This window comes from Marmota marmota, unplaced genomic scaffold (assembly GCF_001458135.2).
Source record: "Marmota marmota marmota unplaced genomic scaffold, marMar, whole genome shotgun sequence".
Taxonomy (NCBI): domain Eukaryota; kingdom Metazoa; phylum Chordata; class Mammalia; order Rodentia; family Sciuridae; genus Marmota; species Marmota marmota.
In genome coordinates, this window is record NW_025999900.1 from 6,008,814 (window position 1) to 6,035,267 (window position 26,454).

At 34.3% G+C, this 26,454-nt stretch overlaps 1 protein-coding gene across 19 annotated transcripts in view; it reads left to right on the forward strand.

The window, feature by feature from the left end:
• The window catches only part of Gphn (gephyrin), a 625,252-nt gene that overhangs the window by 451,648 nt on the left and 147,150 nt on the right, over positions 1-26,454 (forward strand). For 10 of the 19 annotated variants that reach the window (XM_048798536.1, XM_048798540.1, XM_048798524.1 and 7 more), the window contains one exon: positions 5,916-5,958. In XM_048798536.1, the coding sequence (XP_048654493.1) occupies positions 5,916-5,958 (43 nt within the window). Of the gene's footprint in view, positions 1-5,915; positions 5,959-6,448; positions 6,485-26,454 lie in introns of all 19 variants that reach the window. The other 9 variants (XR_007345755.1, XM_048798535.1, XM_048798527.1 and 6 more) reach the window with 1 other exon arrangement.

Below are 26,454 nucleotides of genomic sequence, written 5' to 3' on the forward strand. Positions count from 1 at the left end.
AGACCCTGTTGCAAAATAAATAGGGCTGGGGATGTAGCTCAGTGAAAGAAGCTCCCTGAATTCAATCCCTAGTACTGCAAGATAAAAGTTAAGAGAATTTAGGGAAATTTAAACCAAATTGTTGTGATGGTGGCCCAACCACATGAATTCATTAAAAGTCATCAATTTAACTCATTTAAAATGACTGAGTTTTATGGTAATTATAGCTCAACAATGTTCAAAAGAGTTTAGAAAGAGAAGATATTTCTGATTCAGGATTTTTTAAATATTTTTTGCAACTGATATAATCTAAGCTGAGATCTAAAAGGACAAGTAGAATTTGGATCAGGAAATAAACAACAGTGTATTCTAGAGTTTAAAAGCTCAAGAATGCAAGGCATTTTCTAGATGAACTGGTTCAGACTTTGTCCTATAATAGATTATGTGACTTGCATTCCTACCTGTGGTCATGACTATGACATTTCAGAAAAGTACTGGCCAATCCCTATTGGGTTTTTCCCCCTTTTGTGGGGTCAAAAATAAGAGCTTGTCTCAATTTTGAGCCAATGAGGAAATTGTAATGAGGAGGATGTATAGTTATCTTACAAATATGAGTGGATCCCCTGATCATAACTACTGACTTTCATTTCCATCTTTATTACTTCAAGTCAGTGGTGCATACATTATCTTCTTTGAGCTCCACAATAATTTTTTTTATTTCCCATGAGGAAACCAAGATTATGGAAGAAACTCATAGCCTAAAATACTGAAGCTATTCTGTAGGGAAGGTCAAACTATGTTGACCTGCTAAGAATAAAATGAGGGAGAGAAAATGGTAAAATAAATACAGCATCTTTGAATAGTTACAGAACTTCTAATTAAATTTTGAGATGCCCATATGAATTAAAGTTCATCTTATACAAAGAATATAAACTAGATGAAGTTAACAACTGTCATCAATAATAGGAAAGCAATGTTGAAATGTTTTCTGGTGACTTGATATAACCCTGTTAGTGACAAGAAGAGCCCATGTTAAGTAAGTTAGAGTAAAGTATGTAAGGAATTTCATTTCCAAATAGATAAACTTTTTTGGTTGTTTTTTTAGTTTTAACAATGTAAAAAAAGAATTTAAAATATTAGAACTTCTCAGTTTGCATAGGTAATCAAACACATAGAATTTTAATTTCTAATTTAAAATGTGATTATTGGTCAGTAAAATCATGCTAAAAATAGATTTTTCTTAATGTACATCAAAGAGGATGACTTTTGTTCTTGACTTGGACCCCATCTGACCAATTGCTCAAAATTTTTTCATATGGACTATACTGTGTAGCATTTACAAGAAAAAGAATATGAATTAGCCTGGTGAGCAGCAAATAGAGGTAGTTTTTGTGAAACCTGAGTTGTGTTAACCAGCAATCAAATGTGATCTTCATTTTAATATTTATATATTATCTTGTTATGAACCTATCTTTAACATGGGTTTTATTTTATTTGTTTCTCTCCTCTTACTTCTGTGAAATGCAGAAGGAAAAGGATGTTTGTTATTCATACATTTGTATCCCCACTAACTGCTGTTACACATCTGGCTTCCACTGGAGAGCCCCTGACATCGCAGGGAACGGTGATCAAAATTCCACACACTAGCTTCATGCTGGGGGCTCGTAGCTACTGCAGCATTGAAAGGGGATCTTTTTCCTGGCTTCTTTAAAATAAGCATGGTGATGGGATGGTTTAAGGGAAGAACACCTCTCAAATCACATGACCACTGCTGTGCTTCCGTGTGTCCTGCTTTCTTCATAACAGCTTGGCACTACATTCTTTCCCTGTATCTTGGTGGGCTTGTTTGTGTATGAGTGGGGTAGAGGGTAAAAGGTAAATGGATGAGTATACTTTATGCATGCTTCTTTCACTGTTGTTAGAGTGATGTGCCTACCCTTATATGTCACAAACTATGATCACATGAAATCTGTGTCCTGAGAGATTGAGCCATCTCTCCCTTTTTGGTATGAGATTTATGTTTTAGTGTGTTTTTATGTCTATATTCTCAGTTGTCCTTCATGTCGCATTAAACATAAGTTGAAAGTTCTCCCATAAGAGTTAGCTTTTCATGTTGGGCTGAAAAAAATCTTGATTTCCGTGTAGCAGTTCATGTTATTATAACCTATGGCTTTCAATTGTACCTCCCATAATGAAGAGCTGACTTTAAACACTGTGCTATTCTTATTATGACCTAAGCATAAGGTAAGTGATTTCTCTAACTGTATCTAAAGATTGTGGTTGTTTGTTAAAATGTTCTCAGCTTTTTTTTTAAGGCATTTTCATTTTTCTTCCTTACCATTTATTATGTGCTTTCCCCCCTTTTGTTTTCTGTTTCATATCTTAATATTTCCTAATGGACAATGTGATCTTCAGCAAAAATTATATGTAAACATATGTTGAAATGAATTATTTGATGCCTCAAAGCACTCTTGATTAGAAAATAAATACTGGTGTTTTCAGTAAGTCTCTTATGTTTTTCATTTCCTCCATTGACTTTAATATAATGTACTATATCTACATGTTATTTTAGTTTTGATTCCAATTGAAAGGGGAATTTTTTTGTCAGCACCATAAAATCAGTCAGATGTTAACTGTAGTAAAAGAACATGACCCAAAAGAATACAGTATTGAGTAATCTTATACCATACCCTTCATTCAGTCCTTCATTTTAATCCCTGACAAATTTGATATTAGGCCAAAATCTCAGGGTTTTGGTTTGGTTTTGTTTGCTTTTCAGACTTTCCTTTTTCCCCCCACTGATTAAAGCCAGTGTAACATAAAGAAAAAAAAAAAAAAAAAAAAAAAAAACGAACCATAAAACTTAAGACAGACCTATGTGTTTCCTTCCTTATAGTTCCTAGATGTGAGAACAAGAGTAATAGTTGCTTCTTTATTCTTTCAAGTAAATCCCATTACATTATGAGCATATAAAAAGATTTTATGAAATTAAGTAATTTTTATAAATATGATCAGGTTCATAGTATATCATTTGGTGAATGCGTAAATGATAAAGTTTTTTAAAGAAGAATTTTCCTCGTGCTTTTCTAAATATATATGTGCTAAAATCACTAAAGTAAAGAAAATTTCATAATCATTAATTTCAAAAGTGATTTCCCTCAAGCCTATAATCCCAGCTACTCGGGAGGCTGAGGCAGGAGAATTGCAATTTTGAGACCAAACTGGGCAACTTAATGAGACCCTGTCTCAAAATAAACAATGAAAATGGCTGTGGATGTAGCTCAGTGGTAAAGTACCCCTGTTCAATCCTCAGTATATACATACATACATACATACATACACGCACATATTTTAAGTGATTTCCCTCAAATCTGGCTATATAGCCAATGTAACATAAATGAGAAAACATTGGTTCTACTACTCTTGGCATATTACAAACCCTGATAAATGCTCATATTCAGAGAATTGAATTGTTTTCATCATCCAAATGTCTCCTCTAAAGCTATTTGGAAAAAAATAATTCTAAACTGGATTGTCACAAAGCAATACAGGTTTATTAAATTCATGTTATAAATGATTTCTTTGTTATTTAATTTTTAAGCCACCTAGGGGAGAAGAGGGTATTATGTTGTTGTTTTGATAAAAAAACAGCTGGTTCTTCACCACCATTTCCATTATATACATTATCTAATGTATATAATTGACATTATGTAAATCTGTTGGAACATTTTATGAGACGTTTTAACTACTCATCTGAACTGCTCTGTTCATTGTAAATCTCTTGTTTCTATCCATACACTAGCTCCACTCTAGATTGGAAGGGCTTAAAGATGAACTCTGGAGGAATAGAGGCTTCGACTTAAGAGTAACTATTACTGATCAAAGGAGCTACTTTCCATTCGCAAACATTGCTTTGCGCTATGGATTTGGGCTCCTTCTGTTTCACATCTTGTTGAAGACTTTCTTGACTTCCATTTGACTTCTTTAAACTGTTTTTTGTCTTTCAACATTTTCCTCTTTCTTTTCTTTCTCTCTCCCAGATTTTTCTCTCACACTTTTAGCTTTCTCTTGTGTTCTTTGAATCACTTTTTAAAAAGTAGTTTCTCTCTTTATTAAACTTGTCTATTAATTTGTTTGTTAGTATGTGTTTCTTTTCTCCTTTAAAGCTGTAGTGGTATAGTTAACACTTATTTTCATTCCATAGTATGGTAACTTGCTTATTTCTTTTTCAGCAAGTTCATTAGTCATTCTTACCCTCTTGGTATGAATTTTTAGTAAGAAATTAGCAGAACATTTTCCATTTACATATTGTCCCCTTCTATTAACCCATACCTTCTTTTCTATTATCTAGATTTACTCTCTCCACCTCTCTTTCTTCCTTTTCTTTTCTTTTTGTCATTTTCTCTGTATTTCTTTTTCCCTTAAGATTCATTAATTTCTTTCCCATTTGGTCCAGAATTGTTCTTCAATTAGACTTCCAAGTAGAAGAATATAAGAGTTTTATCTTTCTGATCAGCTTCTTCATTATAGTTTATTGAAAACTAGTAAAAACAATCTGGGCCAAAAGAGAATAACTTTAACATTTGAAATTATTTTCTCTTTCTTTCTTTCTTTTTTGTGTGTGTATGTGTGTGTGATTTTTTTCCCTACCCCCCCATCCCCCGTCTGTATTTTGTGACATTTTTTATTGTTATTTCTTTAAACATTAACAGTTTTTTTCAGGGGAGGACAACCATAACCCACCCTAAGTTACAACATTCCTTTCATAAGTTGTTTCATATAATAGTAGATTGCTTTAAGCTATAGAAATTAATTTGTTGTATACATATCCACTTGGGGCAAGCTCCTGTGGAGTGGGAAAAAGAGGTATAGAGCTTTAATACAGTTATATCTAACATTAACAACAATGTTAATGCCATCCAACATGGTCCTTGAATGTTTTGAAACCTTTAAAAGAATGTTCCACTTTGACCTGAATATTGAGTCAGAACATAAGGGTTTTTTATTAAATTAGAAACATAATTGAGAGCTGACAAATAAATGAATTAATTAATTTTCAATAGAAGCATCTTTTATAACCAACATATAATTATAATAAATTATTATAATCAACAAATCACAACAGTTATTAAATCAATGGTAAATGTTGTACATGAGGATTTTTCTATTTCCCCTCATTAACATATATATAATAAAAATAACTACAATAGAATGTTTTACTTTATTTCTTGAATTATATCATTACTCTGGTCAAGAGATATGCTAAATGCTTTAAAATTAAAGGTTTGTATTCACAACTATGAAGTAACTTTAATTTTTTCATATAAATTCATTCCTCAGTATTCTTGGGGAAAGAGTTTCAAAACCCTCATGGATAGCAAATTCTACTACTCAAGTCTTTTACATACTGTGGCATAGTATTCACATATAACCTATGCAATCTTCCCATATACTTTAAATCATCTTTATATTACTTATGATACCTAATACAGTATATATACTACATAAATATAATTGCTATACTATATTGATTAGGGAATAATGACAAGAAAAAAGTCTGTATATGTTCAGTACAGATAGTTTTTTATATATATTTCTGGTTTATAGTTTATTGAATTCATGAATGTGAAACCAATGATTATGGAGGTCCAACAATATTGATTTCAAATACACATTAACAAAATATTACCTTTGGTTTTATCTCTGTCCAGTTTGTAATACTGTGCCTGCAGTTTTTTCTGGAAGTCAGTCTTTACATAAAGTAAGGATGAATTAAGATATATATGGAACAAATGTAACATTTTTATTAATATGCTATAAAATCTGAGATATATAAAACCTTTGCTCCTAGACCTCAGGAGCTTGCCCGTTGAATTTGCATATTTGGCCATTTATATTATAAGCTCTGAATTACTGAGTTTATGCTCTCTCTGCAGGTCCAGTCCAGGTGCAGCAGCAAAGAGAACATTCTCAGAGCCAGTGAGTATTTCATCGTTTGTGGCAGGCTACTGAACTAGAAATTATGGTTCAACAGAAAATAATGCTAAAAATAACATTTTGATTAAAGAATGAAGAAGAGCAATAAGAGAAGTTTGTATCAATATGAATATTCAGTTTTTTACCTTCTAAAATATTAATATCACTATTAAATGAATATTTCTTTAATCCAATTGATTTTCAGCAGAACATTGATGCATTTCTAATAGGTAGAAATGAACTCCGCTCTGACCTTAAGATGATACCCCCTTTAATTGCTTCACTGACACAAAGTTATTTGAAAACAGACTGCCCAAAAATAATGTAGTGAAGTAAATCCATAAAAGGAGGCTAACTTAAAAAAAAAAAAAAGAATATATGTGACTTTTAAGAGGGTACATGATAATCATTTTGTGAATATGAATTCCTGAGAGATTTTACCTTCAACAGGCAAAATGTTTTTGTGGGGATTTTTTGTTTGTCTGTTTTGCAGTACTGGGGGTTGAACCCAGGGCCTCGCACATTCTAGGTAAGTGCTACTTGCCTATCACTGAGCTATATCCTCAACCCTTTTTTTGTTGTTGTTTTTTAGAGATTTTTTTTTTTTTTTTTGGGTTTTTTTCATTTTGTTTTGTTTTTTGGGTGTTTGGGTTTTTTGTTTGTTTGTTTGTTTGTTTTTTGTTTTGGGGGGTTTTTTTGAGACAGGGTCTGGCTAAGTTGCTCAGACTGCCCTCAAACTTGGAATCCTCCTGCCTCAGCTTTTCTAGTAGCTGAGATTACAGGTGTACACCACTGTGCCTGGCAGGTACAGTGTTTTAAAATGTAGTATCCTGAAACAATAGTAAAGCATCCTTATTTTGCTTTTTGGTTTGATCATTAATTGGATTAAATTAACAGTCATTTAATTTTGTATATTATTCATTTTCCTATTTTATAAAAATAAACTACAAATAGCTTTTCCTTTACTATGTCCTGTAATTATGTCATATTGAAAGTTTTCCCATAAATGTTTTGGGCTCCCAGGATAAAACTCTGGATAAATGATAATTATTTTATAATTGTTTTCTGTTACTTAATAGCTTACTGACACCATCCCATATTTTTCCTGATCTTTATCAAGAGAAGTACAAGTGGTCCACACTGAAATGGGTCTACAGGATACCTACACTATTGGGAGCTTTAGCAAATGGAATGGCTTATATTTCTTATAGAGTGTCAGTATTATTTCACAATCAGATAGTAATTGGAGAATTTCAAATGGGTAAAAATCTGTTTTATTCTCATTTCTGTATTGTAGATCTGTTAACTTAGCTCCAAACACTGGGACAATTACCCACATTGTAATTGTTTTCTAAAGACCTTTATATTGTTTACTTATTAAATTTTAAAAAATAATAAATTTAAATATTAATTTTTTATTTTAAAAATAAATGCAGGGCTTTGGGTGTATCTTAGTGATGGAATGTTTTCCTAGCATGTGAGAGGCCCTGGGTTAAAATTGCCCAGCACCCACAAAAGTAAATGAATAATTAAATAAATAAAACAAGATTGTTTAATATTATCCTTTCAGAAGTTTTCACTTGTATCAATGTGAATATTCAGTTTTTTACCTTCTAGAAATAAGTGACAGATGAGTGAATTTGAGGGATGCTCTTTAATGATGTATTAAATCCCACAATCCCTAATACCTTAGTTTGAGAAATCTAAGGGTCAGAAGAATAATGATTGAAAGTTCACTAAATAATTCACAGATAATTAACTTTAAAGCAACATTTTCTGATGATCGGTATAAAATTTCCATTTATTGTTGATCCTGAAATGGTGATGAGCCATTGGTGGTGCTTATGGTAACTAAAAATAAAAATTGTTTCTTACTGATGAAAGATTCTTTGGAACTTTCTTTCACTTCTACCATGGCTCTTTGGGTTGTTAGAAATGTCTTTCATTTCAATAATTCTGTTACTGGCTTGTTGGCTAACAATCACTTTTGATGGATGGACATCATGATGGTTCAATTTTTTCCTATCCTGTTTTCTTAGGATGAAATAGTCATGTGGATGGCACAGATTGCCACTTAGTTCCATTTAGGGAGCCTCTTCAACATCATAATGCATAGTTTTATGAGTTCTGTGGTTTATGGTCTTTTCTTCCAATTCCATGTTGACTCATATCCATACCTGTGGCCACACCCAAACCTTTCAGCACCATAAGCTGTTCTTCCTGAAAACTTCTTAATATAATACCCCCATTGCTTATTTAGGCTATTTTTATTTCCCCATTTTTCTTCCTTTGCCATGAGCTACCATATTGCAGTTCGATAGAACCTATCAGTAATTCTTCACTTTCTCAGTGCGAATTTCTGCTTCTGTTCCTTTGAGAACTTTCCCCCTACATAAACTGTCTATTCCCTTGTTTTCTTGGAAAACTCTTACTTATTCATTTAGAGTCAGCTCGGGTATGATTCTTTGATGATATCTCTGAGTTTCCTATGTTCAAGGGGATGAATTCTTCTTATTCCTTCACTTTCTTTTTTCACTTATTTACTGAATTAACTATCCTCAAGAAAGACATTTCCAAATTGTAACCAACATAAAGAAAAGTATAATCAGCTTTTCAACATATATCAAAATGTGTTAGCACAATATATCAGTTGATCCTAGAAAAAGGAAAAAAGTTAGAACTTAATAGAATTTATCTATATCATTTAATAAAGATATAACTTTGGGTGCTGGGGTTGTGGCTCAGTGGTAGAGCACTTGCCTAGCACATGTGAGGCCCTGGGTTCAATCCCCAGTACCACATAAAAATAAATAAATCAAGATATTGTGTCCAACTACAACTAAAAAATAAATATTAAAAAGTGAAATAGATAACTTTGGTAACTTTGTCAAAGGAAGAGGTCACTTTGACTCCTTAAAAATGGTTTCAGTAATGAAAAAACTGAGTTTATTCTTATTGTAGTAAGGGAGTCTTAGTCTTGAAGTCAGACTCTCAGGAAGGAAAGGATAAGATCAGGATATTTACAAGATTTTGAAGTTCCGATTAAAACAGTATGGAGTCTTGATTAGCATTGGATAAGGATCATAATATAATCATTCAGGATTGATGGTAAGAGCAAGGCAAGCAGTTTGTAGTCTTGGTATATAAACTGTCTTTTGATAGTTTTCATTTAAGAGTTGATGAATTGTTCCAAAAGTTTCTAGGATGAACAATAAGGTTATTTACAACTGTTATCTTCAAAGGAAGAGTTTTCTGGTATCATAAAGTTGAGTTGATAAAGACAGAGGAATAATAATGTTATGCTAATGAAGATAGTAAGCTTCGAATTTATAGATGTTTTCGGGTACCAGAGTTCCCTTATGATCATTCTTCAGCTTGAGTTAAAAGATAGGCTATTAACATCTAGGAATGTGATCAGTCCACATCTTCACTCCTACTTGAAGTACCACAATAGTATATGAAGTGTCTTGGGAATGCTGTTGAAATATGAAGTTTTTCAGTTTCATTGTTGGATGATCATTTATTGAATCATCTAATGAAAGAGCAGTTGTATAGTAGCATTTAAGACTGTGGATATCACACATCTGAGTCATGTTACACAAATGTGAAAAAGATTATGGCCAGAATTTATGATCTTTTTCTTAACCAGGAGCGAGGAGAATCTAAAGCTAAAAGAATAGAACTTCATCCCCAATCTGAGCAACCAACCTATAGAATAAGATTTAGGCTAAAGTGGAACCTGGATAATGTCCAGGAATCTCCTAAAAGCACAAGCATCAGTTTGCCAAGATAATGTATTTCTGTCCAAGTGGGTACAGTGGCACATGCCTCTAAACCCAGAGACTTGGGAGGCTGAGGAAAGAAGACATTTGAGGTCAGCCTTGACGATTTAGAAAGACCCTGTTTGAAATGCAGAAAGGGGTGGGAGGAGATATGAATATAGCTCAATGGTAAAGCATCCAGGATTCAATCCTTAGTACCAAAACAAAGAAACAAAAATAAGTTCGTGTTGAGTTTGCATGTAGTAGTCAAAAATTTTATACTGCAAATCCAATACCAGCTACTGGGAGATACTTGGGAATTATTTCTGGCCAAAATACCCCTGGAGCCTGTCAGATATGTTCTAACATTTTGTTGTTGCTCATTTGTGCTAAATAGAACATTTTATAGTGGTAAGATCATTATGCAGATCTAAAACAGAAGAGAAGCACTTGTAAGATCTATAAAAATAAGATAGCCTACAAATAATATACCTTTATTTTCTAGTTCTCTTGTTCTCTCTCTCTCTTTTTTTTTTTTCCTTGTAGCAAGGATTGAACCTCAGCATTTTTTTTTTTAAATTCTGAGACAGAGTCTCACTAAGTTGCTTAGAGCCTTGCTAAGTTGCTGAGGCCAGTTTTAAACTCACAGTCCTCCTGTCTCAGCCTCCCAAGCCACTGGGATTACAGGCATTCACCACCACATCTGACACTAGTTCTCTCTCCTTTTTTTTTTTTTTTTTTTGGTACTTATTTTTCCGTTTTTAGGTGGATACAGTATCTTTATTTTATTTTTATGAGGTGCCAAGAATCAAACCCAGTGCCTCACACACGCTAGGTGAGCACGCTACCACTTGAGCCACATCCCCAGCCCCACTAGTTCTCTTATTAGTTCTATTTCTGTTAAAGTTTAGTTACAAACAGCAGTGGAGATAAGAACCTCCTATTTAGGACTGAGCTCATAGGGGATTTTGGATTTCCATCTCTCTGGCTTATTAGCGCATTGTCATCTGAAAATTCACCTGGTAGTTGAACCAAAGAAACAAACTGATTGATTTCAAGAAAGTGGAACCTAAGGAATTAGTGTGGCTATAAAAAAAAAAAAATGTGTACAAAAACAGATACAAAAAATTATGGTTGATTCCTTTAACCAGTTCACAACTAAATAACAAGGTATTGGACACTTGCTAGTAAATGATTAAGGATACAAAGAACAATATTAAGAATATGGAAATATATACAGCATATATATTAATTTGGAATTAAATTTCAACCTGGATTTTGGTGGAAACACATTCAAACCATAGCAACAGTGGTGGATAATTTCATGTAGAATTTTTGCAATTTTCCATTTGAGGTCCTTTGGTGCTATTATTATTGGATTGCTAGCTGACAAACCAAATTACATCAGATTTCTCTCAGTACATCTTTATCTTTTTCTGTAGCTGATCACTGGCATTCTACAGTAACAGCTTCAAACTGCTTTTAAACTAAAGATTTAGTCTCTTGGGATTTAATAGGGCTATAATTTTAATGAGAACTACCCATCTAGCATGATATCAGATCACAAATTTTCTTTAGCCTCTATATCATCTCCTTGTGTTTGAGCTCCTACTTTTATACTATCTACTTCCTTAGAAGGCATTAAAGCACTTAAAAGTTCTTTTAAGTACTAACCACTGTTAACTGGGCTTCCTACTGAGTCAAGAACCCCTCATTATTTCCCAAAGCAATTCAAAATCATGGCCTAAACCAAAAGTATATCTACTATCAATACATATATTAACCCACTTCTTTCTCATTGATAAACTGTGTGACTTCAATGAGTTCTGCCATCTGGGCAGCTTTGCCCCTGGCAAAGGTGTTCATATTGTAGGAATAAAGTTTATCCTAATTTGGTAACATCAGTGGTTCACAAATGGCCCCTGTAATTCTAAATTATCCTTGGTGAAATTATGCCATTTTAAAAGATGAGTACATAAATTTGAGTTATATCATAAATACATGTAAGAAATAGGAGCCTGACCTGGAAGAAGTATAGATTTAGTTTTAAACTAAGACAAACTTGAGAACCTGGAAATAGTTGGTCCAAAATGTTGCTTGAGTATATACATACAATCTAATGGCTAAGCCATCCAAACTGACACATTTTTAGTGGAAATATTTAAAGGGAAGCTGTCTCCCATAGCCAGAGTTTTAATAACAAGATAAAATAAGTATTTTGGATTCCTTGTATATCTTGGATATTAATGCCTTGAGGAGCTGGTGGCAAAGATTTTCTCCCATTCTGTAGATTCTCTCTTCATGCTCTTGATTGTTTACTTTGTGTTGAGTAGGCTTTTTAATTTGATGCCATCCAATTTATTGATTTTTTTTTTAATTTTACTGCTTGCACTTTAAGGGTCTTGTTAAGGAAGTTATTTCCTGAGCCAACATATTGAAGGGTTGGGCCTACATTTTCATCAAGCAGGTACAGGGTTTCTGGTCTAATGCCTAAGTTTTTAATTGACCCACTTTGAGTTGAGTTTTGTGCAGGGTGAAAGATAGGTGTTAAATTTCATTCTACTACATATGGATTTCCAGTTTCCCAGCAGCTTTTGTTGAAGAGGCTAGCTTTTCTCCATCATGCTTTTGGCACCTTTGTCTAGTATAAGAGCTGTGTTTATAAAGATTTGTCTCTTTGTCCTGTATTCTATTCCAATTTGTCTTCATGCCTATGTTGATGCCAGTACCATGCTGTTATTGTTACTATATCTCTGTAGTATAATTTGAGGTCTGATAGATCAATGCTTCCTGCTTTGCTTTTTCTCACCAAGGCTTGCTTTAGCTATTCTGGGTCTCCTATTTTTCCAAATGAATTTCATGATGGCTTTTTCTATTTCTATGAAGAATGTCATTGGAATTTTCATAGGAATTGCATTAAATCTGTAGAGCACTTTTGGTAGTATGGTCATCTTGACAATATTAACTCTACCTATCCAAGAACATGGGAGAGCTTTCCTTGTAAAGGTCCTTTACCTCTTTTGTTAGATTAATTCCCATGGTTTTGGTTTTGGTTTTTTGGTTTTTAGGTTGTCGTCATTGTTTTTTGTTGTTGTTGTTTTGTTTTGGTTTTGGTTTTGGTTTTTAGACAATTGTGAATGGGATAGTTTTCCTAATTTCTTTTTCAGAAGATTCATCATTGGAGTAAAGGAACATGATTGATTGGTGGGTGTTGACTTTAATAACCAAATGAGTAAATAAGCAAAGGAATTATATAGATACTTCTTAAAAGAAATATAAATGGCCCACAAATTTAAGAAAAAATGTACAACATCTCTAGCAATTAGAGAAATGCAAATTAAAACTAAATCTCAGTTTCATCTCACTCTAGTCAGAATGACAATTATCAAGAATATGAGTAACAATAAATGCTGGCAAGGATGTGGGGAATAGGGTACACTCCAACATTGCTGATGGGACTACAAATTGGTGCAACCCTGTGGAAAGCAGTATGGAGAGTCCTCAAAAAACTAGGAATGGAAACACCATGTGATGCAGCTATCCTACTCCTCAGTATATATCAGTCAATAGGATATAAAATCAGCATACTACAGTGACACAGCCACGTCAATGTTTATAATAGCACAAGTCACAATAGCTGATAAATAGATAAAGAAAATATCCATTCATCATTGAGTAATGCACAATGGAGCATTACTCAACTACAAAGAAAAATTGCAGACTGTAAGTGAAATAGCCACTTCCAAAAAGTCAAAGGTCAAATGTTTTCTCTGATATGTAGAAGCTAATCCAAAATAAGTAGAGAGGTAGATTAAAAAAAAGAATAAAAGTAAGATCAGAGGAGTAGACAACCGGGAATCAAAGAAAGGGAGGAGGGATCAGGAAAATCAGTGGAATGAATCTGACTTAACTTTCCTGTGTACATATATGAATATACCACAGTGAATCTCATCATCATGTACATCCAGAATACACTAATTTTAAAAACCACTGTAAGTAAAGATCAAAAAGATTAATAGAGTACAGGAAAAAGAACGTGGTGGAGAGGAAGGAAAGAGAAGGGAAAATACTGGAGACTGAATTAGAACAAAGTATATATATATAAACAAGGAAAGTTCTTATAGGCAATGAATGACCCAAGGCAAAGTTTATTCAAAGGACACCAATCTGAGAAGAAACCTAAAACTCTTTGTTTCCAGATACAGATTTAAAAAAAAAAAACACCTAATGGAGCCTATGCCCATCTTTTCCCTTATGAAATTTAACCTAATGGAGATACAAAAAAAAAAAAATGATAAGGATGGACAGAGACCATTCGTCTGTTTTTAATAATACGGCAGATATCCACCAAGGTTAAAAGTTTTTTTCAAATTTAATCAGATTAAAGAGTCTTTAAAAGATTCTTTACTCTTAGGAGACAAAATAAACTTAGCAATTAGGGTGCTCAAAGAAAAGAAATCAGAATTTATTCTAATGCCAGACTATCTCATTATTAACAGTTAAAATTGCTATCCCTTTTCTAATTAGGAGGCTCAGGATTTTTCAAATCAAGATTCTTGGGCTGTGGTAGGAAAGAGTTTTTTGTCTTGACTGGGTCTTCCTAGGATCTCCAAGAGTGTTGAATGTTGGCTCCCCACATTATGCGAGGTTCAACATTGGAATATTAATGATATTTTAAAGTCAAATTCAAGTTGAGTTTTTAAGTGTGGTGACTTGATTAAAACTGAGCGAATAATTTAGAAACAGTGGATGTTTGCAAGGCATGGATTGTATGTAAAGGGAGTAGTTGTTTGGGGATTTGTTTGCTTGTTGGCCATTCTACTCTACAGAATAAGATTTGTATGTAAGCAAAATTAATTAAAACCTGAGCAGAGCTCAAATTGAACAAAAAGGCAATGCTAACTCTGAGAAGTCCTGCTGGGATCTCCAGAGATATAGATGACATGGTAAAAGTTTTGGCTTGAACAGATTGTGTGTGGTTCTTATGGTTTTGTTTTGTTTTGTGTATTACCTCAATATACAATTTAATTACAATATTCAGATATCACTCAGCATGAGTGACCATGAGATAGTCAATGATTATGTTAACAGGCTAACCAACTACATGAGGATAGGGAGCCATATTTTTCAGAAGCTAGTCAATCCAAATACAAAATGACTAAAGCAGTTCATTTCATTTATTCACATTTGAATTTCACTGAAGTGTCATTCCTATTCCAAGAATGAAACATCAGGTAATGTTTCAAATGCTATCTGAACTGATCACCATAGGAACACGAATTCCATAATTTCTATAATGCATAGGATTTTTTTTTGTGTAAGCATCAAATTATTCATCATTGGCTGCCTAAGTTCATGCAGAGCCAGTCTGCCATATTCTTCCCTTTGATTTTTTTTAATTGAGGTGAAATTCATAAAATGTAAAATCAGCCATTTTAAAGTAAACATTTCAATTGTATTTAATAAATTCACAATGTTGCTGAACGATCAGCACTATCTACTTCTAGAACATTTTCATCACCCAAGAAGGAAACCCCAATGCAAATTATACTGATACTCTTCATTTTCCCCCTGCCATCAGCCTGTAGAAACCATCAATGTTTTCTATTGCTAGAGATTTATGCCTGTATTCTGGATATTTCATGTAATATAATATATGATGTTTGTCTAGATTCTTTTACTTAGCCTAATTTTTTAAAATCTCAGTAATGTTGTAGGGTGCCTGTGTATTTTTTTTTCAGGGGGGAGTGTGCTGGGGATTGAACTCATGGGCACTCGACCACTGAGCCACATCCCCAGTCCTATTTTATATTTTATTTAGAGACAGAATTTCACTGGGTCACTTAGTGCCTTGCTTTTGCTGAGGATCATGAGTGCCTACGTATTTCATTCCTTGTTAAGGCTGTATAATGTTTCATTTTAGTACACACCACACTTTCTTTATTCATTGAGCAGATGATGAATATTTGAGTTGTTTCCACATTTTGGCTATTTTGAATAGTGCTGGTGGAAACGTGTGTACAGATTTAAGTACCTGTTTTCAGTTTTTTCTCAGAATATACCTAGTAAGTGGCATGTCTGTCCTCATGCTACTACTACCCTCTTTTAGCCTCCGTAACTTTATAGTAAGGTTTTGAAATAGGGACGTTAAGAGTCAGGACTTTGCCTTTCCATGTAAATTTGAGGATTGGCCTTTCTGTTTCTAGAGAGGGAAAAAAAAAAAAGTTGTAGAATTTTGATAGCAAATGTATAAATCTAATGATTACTTTGGGTAATATTGCCATCTCTTAACAAGTTTTCCAGTCTACCATCCAAGTTTTCTTAGTTTTTTAATTAAGCTTTCCATTAAAAGCTCTTTTAATTTGATTGTAATGTGAGGCTCATTTCACATCTCAGATATTTTTACATTTGCTCCATGTAGTAGGCTAAAGTATGTGTTGGGTGGAGGTTCCACTCCCAATCATAACCTAAGCTATACATTACATTTCTGGAGGAAATTTTATCACACAAATGTCTCTTGCATTTTCTTACCTTAGAAGTAAAAATAGCATACAAGTGTTAGACTTGTAAAGTCTGCCCTGCTAGACTCCAGGCACTCCTCCAAGCTGCTCCTCTAGTTAGAGTCTGGTGCCATAAAGGCCAGGAAGAGCATCATTCCCATGGTAGCATCAGCCAGCAGCAGAGATCAAGAGCCTGTGCCCATAGTGCAGCTCACTGAGAAAAGCTCAATGCCACAGTAATGCCCAAGCCTATCCCAACACAAGAATTTGGGTGCAAGGGTTTAAAAGCATATTGGGTTATAAACTTTCTTTGATGCTTTCAAATGGCCTGTCTTCAAGCTCAAAGATTATTTTTGAGGGCTAATGATGTAGTTCAGTAGTAGAATACATGCTCAGAGTGTACAAGGCCCTGGATTTGACCCCCAGCACCACCACCACAACAAAAACATTCATTTTTAATATCATTTTTAAATTAACATACAGTAATTATATATTCATACATATCTATACATCATAGTGTGGCATTTCAATATGTACACATTGTGTAAAATCAGATCAAGGTCATACACATATCTGCCACCTCCAAAGATTCGTCCATTTGATCACATCTGCTGTTGATGTTCTCTGCATTTTTTTTTCATTCCCATGTACTATATTTTTTAGCTCCTGGACTCCTCTTTTGTTTGTTTTATGATTTCTATCTCCTTTTGTCCTTTCTTTCTTCTCATTTGTTAATGTATCATTTTTCTGATTTTGTAGAGGGTATTGTCTTACAGCTCACTCAATTTCCTTAAAACAATTATTTTGAATCTTTTTTAAGGCAATTCATAAATCTCCATTTCTTTGAGATTAGTTGCTGGAAATTTTTTGTTACTTTAGTAGTGTCATGTTTCCTTGATTTTTTTTTTCCATGTTTCCTTGTATTGATTTCTGCATATTTGATGGAACAGTCATCTCTTTTAGACTTTATAGACCTGTTTTGGTGGATAAAGACCTTCATGTAGAGGTGGATGTGAGGATGTAGGCTGGATGGGGTACAGCAGTTCTGACTCCAGAAAGGACACAACAGCACAGTTCATCAGCTGAGGTCAGCATCAACAGATTGCAGAAGTCCTCAGCAATAAAAACTGTGGTGTCCACAGCAGTGGTGAAAACTTTTGAAGTCTTTGATGATGAAGTCTGCTGGGACCATCTGATCTCTTTTTCTCCCAAGGAGTATGCCATGTCCTAGGGATCCTTCTTAGCACTAGGTCTGGCTCATGAGAGTGCTTATGGTGGCAGTGACACAAGTGTCTATGCACAGTGCCCCTGAAGTCGCCATGGAACCAGATTTTGGAATACATGTAGAAAGACTTCAACTTAGGGATCCTGGTTGATGCTAGCACTGGTGCCCAGATTGCAGGTGCCTCAACTGCACTGTTGGCAATAGGGTAGGAGGTGCTGGTACTTTGTTGAACAGCTGGAGAGTTGGGGTCTGAGTATAGGTACACACAAATCTATAGAGACTCATGGGTGTATACACCCACACTGTGGCAATGATCTACTGTCCTAGCCATTGCTGCTCATGGAGCCAAGATCCATAACATGCATGGGATTGGAGGACACAAATCTGAGGCAGAACAATAAATGGCTCCTCCTTGAAAAGAAGCTCCCCTTTCAGGATTCTACCAAATAATGACTATTTGTTACCTCAGTGGTGAAACCTGCTATTGTCCTCTGCAGATCAGGCCTTTGGGGACCATATGATACTCTCTACATGGCTCTTACCCTTGCCCCTCTTTGTTCTTGGCTATTTCCAGATATCTCAGCTATGCCAATCTCCACAGCAGTCCTTTCTGTGCAGACATTTTCTTTTTTGCTCCATGTGTTGCTGTAGGTTCTTAATTAGACAATGAAGCCCTCCTAGAGCAAGTTCTGTTTATGGATGTCTAAGTGTTTTTGTAAGGAAACAAAAGACATCACTCTGATACTTTCTATTTAAGAACTAGTGGAACTTTCAGGAATGAATTATAAAGTTATTTACAACTATTATCTTCCTAATAGTTTTCTAGATTAATAAAACTGTGTTGATGAAGGTAATAGTAAATAGTGAAGTTGATGTTTCAGTTCTCACAATAATGTAATAAGCAGGATCAGTTATACAGGCAGAAATAAAATACCCCTAGAGTATAAAATAATTTATCTACACCCACATTTAATGAAAAAGAGTCCTCCTTTATTCAACCATATGTAAATTTCTATGCTAATTGCTGGATATTCATGTTAGAATAAAACAGAAAGTTAAAAAAGTAAAATGTAAGGAAAAAGAGGCTTTTAGCTTTTAAATATGTAAAGACCTAACTGACTTTCTCCTTTTAATGAATTAAGAGACTTTACTTCACTTTCAAGAAACTGGAATAATGATTTAGTTAAACTGCTACCAAAGTAAGGAATTTTTTGTGGCTTTAATTTGAAATTGTCTTAGCATTTCCCTCTTTTTCAAGAACTCTTTTCTGCCAAATTGTTTTGTCAGTGCTCAAAGACTAAAATATTCATCCCTGGCTTATTGTGATTTTAAATTTTAGATTTTATCTCAGAGATGTGTTTACTAGGAGACATTACTACTTGATTAGAGAATTTCATTATTTAATAGAACAGGGAATTGAACCCAAGGATGCTGTACCACTAAGCTATATTCCCAGTCTTTTTAAAATTTTATTTTGAGGCAAGATCTTGCTAAATTTCCCAGACTTGCCTTGGTCCTCCTGCCTGAACCTTCCAAGTAGTTCAGATTATGGGTGTGCACCATTGCATGCAGCTTCCTTTTAATATTATTGAATTAAAATACCCTTAATAAATTGTTTGTCACTACCACTAGATTTGATGAATATTACCTATAATTATAGATCCAATCCATTAAAATTCCTTAGCATTTAAAATATTACAGGTCACAAATTTTCATCCTATTTAAGGAAGCAATAAAACAATTTTCAGTTACCCAATACTTTTGATGTAACAAGTTTATTACATCTCTCAGTAATATATCCTTACATGTTTTACCAAGTTCTTAAATATTTTTATTTTTTAACTTATGAAACCTAATAACTCCCTAAGCAGTATGGGCCTTCAATTTAAATTTGGTGTCACTTATCTTATTGTCTTAAGTCATCACATTTTATTCTATATGAAAAATTGCATCTTTAATTTCTTGTCCAAATTCAAGCTTACACATAAGCAAAGCAAGTGTTTACCTTTGTAGTGTATTTTCATATACAATAAAAATATCAGCAGATCTCAAACACCCATCCTCACTGGCATAAGTTATAAAAGATCACATGATCTAGAGTCAACTACCTACACTCAAATCTTGGTTTCTGTGCTTACTAGTTGTGTGACTTTCATTAGGGTTCAGTATCTGTGCCTCATTTATAGAATGAGAATAAGAAGAAGGTTGTTGTATAAATTAAATAGTTAATTGCTTGGTATATAATCATTACACAACTGTCAATTATTATTGTTGTGATTACTCCTAGTAGTACTACAAATACTACTATCATTATTATATACCATCATTGTTCTTTTTTTTTAATGAAATTCAATTTACAAGTTGTTTCCTCTTTCCTAAAATGTTGATTTCATATCACTTCCAAAACTTGTGCTGTATTTCCTCTTGGAGGTTTTCTGTTGCCTCCCAAATATAAGCAAATTGCCCCATGTTTTTCACTAAAGCCTGCTAATTTCATTACTTTATTGCTAGCATATTTACTGAACAGTACTTCTGTCTTCCGTACTCTCTTCTTCACTTTGCGCTAAGTTCCTGTCACTACCTCATCTCTCTTATTTGTGATACCATCCCAAGAATCTAGCATAGTGACTTTCTCTCAGTAAGTGTGTTCAGTGGGTAAGTAAATAAATGAGAGGAAGACCTTGCACAGGCAGAACAGGCAAGAGACACAACACCTGAATAAGAAACCATAATTGAAGCAGAGAAGGTAAACAATACATATCAACAACCAATTTCTTTATTAAAAATGCTGTTTTTCCTAACTACTTCTCTTCTGTTTATTTCATATTTTCACATTGGCCTTTATCCCTTAATTTATTCTGACTAATGCAAACCAAGTTCATAACCTATTACTATCTCTTTCCTGGAGCATATTTTTAGACTTTTTGGTTATAATCGTCACAGATAGGTAGGTTTTCTAGTTAATTTTCGTGCACCTTGCTTTAAGAGACATGAAATGTTCTTTTTATGATTCCCCAGGAAAGAGAATTTTGAAATAATTCTTGGAAAAGGACACTAATTTCATGTAGTTTTTAGTTTAGGAAAATTTTCCTATTTCTCTCCTGCTATAATTTAATCCCTTATCTTCTTGATTAACATTCACAGGATCTAACAACAGCTGCTTATAGTTCCTCAGACAATCTGTCTTTACATAACTAAAAATAATTAGCAACTGACTAAAATATTCATTGAGGTACTGTTTATAAGTACTCTCTCTCTCAACTTTCTCATCCAATCTCCTTAATAACCAAAAATTTAATCAGTTTTCTTTAATATATCCTTACATGCTTTACCAAGTTCTTAAATATTTTTATTTTTTAACTTATGAAACCTAACTCCCAAACATTATGTGCCTTCAATTTAAATTTGGTTTCACTTGTCTTATTGTCTTAATCATCACATTTTATTCTATATGAAAAATTGCATCTTTAATTTCTTCTATTCAATCTTTTTACCTTCTTCACTGTCAATATTGTAGCTGGTTTAACTAAAAATATTAAATTCATAGGATGACAGATTGGAACTCCCAGTTCCAATTCTCCAACAGAGACAACACTTAACAGGAATATATGGACCACAATATTTTTAAAATATTTATTTTTTAGTTATAGGTGGACACAATGTCTTTATTTTACTTTATGTGGTGCTGAGGATCAAACCAGTGCCTCACACATGCTAGATGCACATTATACCTCTGAGCCACAACCCTAACCTGGATCACAGTATTTTTATGAGAACACCAGAAAACAGATAAGAAGTTACATCATCCCAAGTAGGTAGAAGTGAGAACAGCCACACTGAAATGAATAAGAAGAGCTCATTTGCTTTACCTGTGATTCCCCTCTCTCCTAAGCCATCACAGTTCAGCATTATCAGGAGAGAACACTTGACTCATGGCTTCTCCTTGCAGAAGAGTGGGACAGGCATTCAAAATGCCAATGTTTCATAGTGTTGCCCAAAGGGCTGCATTTTGTCTCACTGCATTGACAAAACAAGCATAATTTGAATGTGTGCAGATTGCTAAAACATGGAAGAATGGGATTGACTTGCTTTGGCACCACAGAGTCTACAGGCTACACATAGATGCTAGCACCTCCCAGCACAAATAGGAGGAGGTACCCAAATCTTGGTTTCTCCCTCAGTAAAGAGGGAGAATGGAACATACATTTGGTATCCAGCTCTTTGTGGGGGCTGCTCAGATGTCTGCTTTCTTTCTTTCATAACTGTAGTGCTGACAGTGAACTGGCAAAAGTTGGATGCATAGTGGGGGCAAGGGTGTCACTGAATACAAAAGAAAACAAAGGCAGCTTACTGCAACATCAGGGACCCTGTGGTACTATAGACAAACACCAGAAGCAACAATAAATTTGAAGTTCTTAAAAAAGAAAACTACAAATTTTGCTGATTAGAAATCCTATGCCCAGGGCTGGGGTTGTACCTCAGGGTAGGGAGCTTGTTTAGCACATGTGAGGCACTCGGTTCAATACTCAGCACCACATAAAAATAAATGAATAAGCCAAAAAATAAAGATTTTGTATCAATCTACAACTAAAAATATTTTTATAAAAAGAAAGGAAGAAATCACATGCGTAAGCCCAAAGGTATCACATTCTCAAAAGAATTCTCCAGGACCTCCCCAGAACCTAGTCTAGGGGGCTGATTGGTAAGGGTCATCTCCTATACAAAGCCATTCTGTAAAGATTAGGACATGTGCCTGCTTTCTCAAATGCATAAAACTCAGAAAAAAAAATTATAAGGTACATCAGGAAACAGGGAAACATGATCCAATCAAAGGGACAAAATAAATCTACAAAACCAACCCATGAAAAGAAGAGCTGAGTATCTAGCAAAGAATCCAAAGTACTTATTTGTTAAAACTCAGTGATCTGAAACAGAACATAGACAACTAAATGAAACCATGAAAATATGTATGAACATACCTAGAATATGAACAAAGTGGTTAAAGATATTTTAAAAGAAACCATACAGAAGTTCTGGAGCTGAAGAATGTAATAACTAGAGGAGTTCAACAGTGGATTTGACCAAGCAGAAGAAAGAATCAGTAAATTTGAATACAGGTAATTTGAAGTTATCAATCAGAGGAGCAGAAAGAAAAAAAAGTAAAGAAAACTAAAGGAATTTATAAGATGCCATCATGCAGATCAAAATAAACATTATCAAAGAAGAAAAAGAGAAAAGGATACAAAAATTAAAGAATTAACAGTCAAAAATATTCCAACTCTAAGGAGAAAATACACATGAAGCTCAAAGGACTATAACTAGGAAGAATCCAAAGAAACCCACACCAAGGCACTATCACTGAGCTACTTTCCCAGCTTTCATTTTCTTTTTGTGTTTTGAGACAGGATTTTACTTAATTGACGAAGGCTAGCCTCAAACTTTTGATTTTGCCTCAGTCTTTCAAGCCACTGGAATTATAGGTGCACCTCACGACTTGGCTACTAATAAGAAATTTTAATGTGCCATTTTCAATAATGTGTAGAACAATGAGATCAACAAGGAAACAGGACTTGATCAATACTATAGAACAGATTGGGTCTAACAAACATACAGAACATACCACCAAAGAGCAACAGAACACGCTATCTTATCAAGCACATATGGACCATTATCCAGGATAAATCATGTTGCAGGCTAAAAAGAAAATATTAACAAAGTTAGGAAGATTGAAAAAACCAATTATCCTTTTTATCCACAATGGAATAAAATTAGATATCAACAGCAGTAGGAAAACTGGAATATACACAAATACCTGTAAATTAAACACCATACATTTGAACAGCAAATGAAAGAAAAAAAAAATCACAACAGAAATTAGAAAACATCTTGAGACAAAAACAAAAATGCATCATGCTAAAGTTTATGGGTTGCAACAAAAGCCAGTACTACCAGGAAAGTTTATGAGGTGAACACCTACATTAATAAATGAGGAAGAAACATCTCAAAACAACAGCATAACTTTTCACCTCCACTAGAAAAAAAGAAAACAAGCAAGCCAGGTGTGATGTTGCATGGTATTGGCACCAAAACAGACAGGAAGACCAATGGAACAGACAACAACACAAACAGATACTCAGACAACAACACAAACAGATACTCAGAAGGATAAGGCAGAAGAATCACTTAAGTCCATGAGTTCAAAGCTAGCCAGGGCAACATAGTCAAGACCCCATCTCAATGGAAAGATCCCCCATGTTCTTAGTAGATAGACAAAATTAACATTTTGTCTCATTTTTTGTTTCGCTGTCTTCCTTTGTGTTATTGATACGCTCTGACTCCTTTCTCGTTTTTTCCTGTATTTTCTATAGGTATTTGTGTGTGCGTGTGTGTGTGTGTGTGTGTGTGTGTGTGTATAGTTAATGTGAGTCTTACATAAAACATTGTATAGTTACAACAATCTATCAAATGGCCATACTACCAAAAGTGCTAAAGTGTTATACAGAGTTAATGCAATCCCTATAAAAATTTCAATGGTGTTCTTCACAGATATAGAAAAAGCAGTCATGAAATTCATTTGGAAAAATAAGAGGCCCAGAATAGACAAAGCAATCCTCAATGAGAAAAGTGACACAGGAGGCATCACTATACCAAATGGTAAATTATACTACAGAGCTATAGCAACAAAAACAGCATGGTATTGGCACCAAAACAGACAGAAAGACCAATGGAACAAAATAGACAACACAGCTACAACCACAGTTATCTCCGACAAAGGTGCCAAAACATATATTGAAGAAAAGATAGCCTTTTCAACAAATAATTCTGGGAAAACTGGAAATCCATATATAGTAGAATGAAATTTAACCCCTGTCTATCAACCAGTACAGAACTCAAAGTGGATCGAAGACTTAGGCTTTAGACCAGAAACCCTGCCAGCTGCTTGATGAATGTGTAGGCCCAACACTCCAAATTCCTCAACAAGACTCTAAAGCACAAGAAGTAAAAACAAGAATCAATAAGTGGGATGTCATCAAACTAAAAAGCTTCTTCACAACAAAAGAAACAATAAAGAGCATGAAGACAGAGCCTACAGTATGGGAAAAATTCTTTGCCACCTGCACCTCAAATAGGACATTAATCTCCAGAATATATAAAGAACTCAGAAAACTTAACCCCCTCAAAAAAGTAATAATAGCCCAATCAATAGATGGAGCAAAGGAACTGAACAGGCACTTCACAGAAAGAGAAATGTAATTGGTCAACAAATAGATGAAAAAAATGTTCAATATCTCTAGCAATTAGAGAAATGCAAATTAAAACCACATTGAGATTTCATCTACAGTCAGAATGGCAGTTATCAAGAATACAAGCACCGTAAATGTTGGCAAGGATGTTGGGGAAAAGATACACTCATACATTGCTAGTGGGACTAAAAATTGGTGCAACCACTCTGGAAAGCATTATGGAGATTCCTCAGAAAACTTGGAATGGAACCACCATTTGACCCAACTATCCCACTCCTAGGATTATACCCAAAGGACTTAAAATCAGCATAGAACAGTGATACAGCCACATCAATGTTTATAGCAACTCAATTCATAATAGCCAAGCTACAGAACCAACCTAGATGCCATTGAACAGATGAATGGATAAAGAAAATGTGGGTATATATACACAATGAAATATTACTTAGCCTTAAAGAAGAATGAAATTATGGCATGTGCTGGTAAATGGATAGAATTGGATAGTGTCCTGCTAAGTGAAATAAGCCAATCCCAAAAAACCTGAGGCCAAATGTTTTCTCTGATATGTGGACGCTAACACACGATGATGTGGTGGGGGTATAGAAGTTTATTGATTTAGACAAAGAAGAATGAAGGGAAGGTCAGGGGTATGGGAATAGAAAAGAAGTAGAATGAATTGGACATAACTTTCCTATGTTCACATATGAATACATGACCAGTGTAACTCCACATCATGTACAACCACAAGAATGGGAAACTATACTCCATGTATGTATAATATATCAAAATATACTCTACTGTCACATATAACAAAAAATTTTTTTAAAAAATTTAAAGACCTCATCTCAAAAAAGGGAAGGGTGATGAGTTGCACTCAGTAGTAAAGAACTTGAGGCACTGGGATCATGTACCACACACATATACAAATAGAACAAACTAAACTGAAAATTAACAGAAGAAAGGAAATAATAAAAAAGTAGACTAGAAATACAAAATAAAATAGAAAAATGATAGACAAAATTCAGTGAAACTAAGAGTTGGATATTTGAAAATATCAACAGAACTAACAGACTGTTTGCTAGACTAAGAACAAAACAAGACTCAACTAAAATTTAAAAATGACCTGGATGTGGTAGCGCACACCTGGAATCCCAGCAGCTCCAGAGTCTGCGACTGGAGGAGTGCGAGTTCAAAGCCAGCCTCAGAAAAAGTGAGGTGCTAAGCAACTCAATGAGACCCTGTCTCTAAATAAAAATACAAAATAGGGCTGGGAATGTGACTCAGTGGTCGAGTGCTCCTGAGTTCAATCCCTGGTACCAAAAAATAATAATAATAATAAGTAGATATGGCAAACCAATGCCACAGAAATAAAGTTTTCTTTGTTTTGGTTGTTTTTGTTTGTTTGTTTGTTTTTGGTTTTTGTTTGTTTGTTTTTGGGGGGGTACTAGGGATTGAACTCAGGAGCACTCAACCACTGAGCCACATCTCCAGCCCTATTTTGTATTTTTTATTTAGAGACAGGGTTTTTCTGAGTTGCTTGGTACCTTACTTTTGCTGAGGCTGACTTTGAACTCAAAATCCTCCTGCCTCAGCCTCCCAAGTCTCTGGCATTACAGGTGTGTGCCACTGTGCTCGGCCAGAGAGGCAAAGATGTTAAGAGACTATTGTGAACAATTATATGACAACAAATTGAATAACTGAGGAGAAATGGATAAATTCCTACAACCTTCCAAGATTGAATCATAAAGAAATAGAAAGTTTAAGCATAT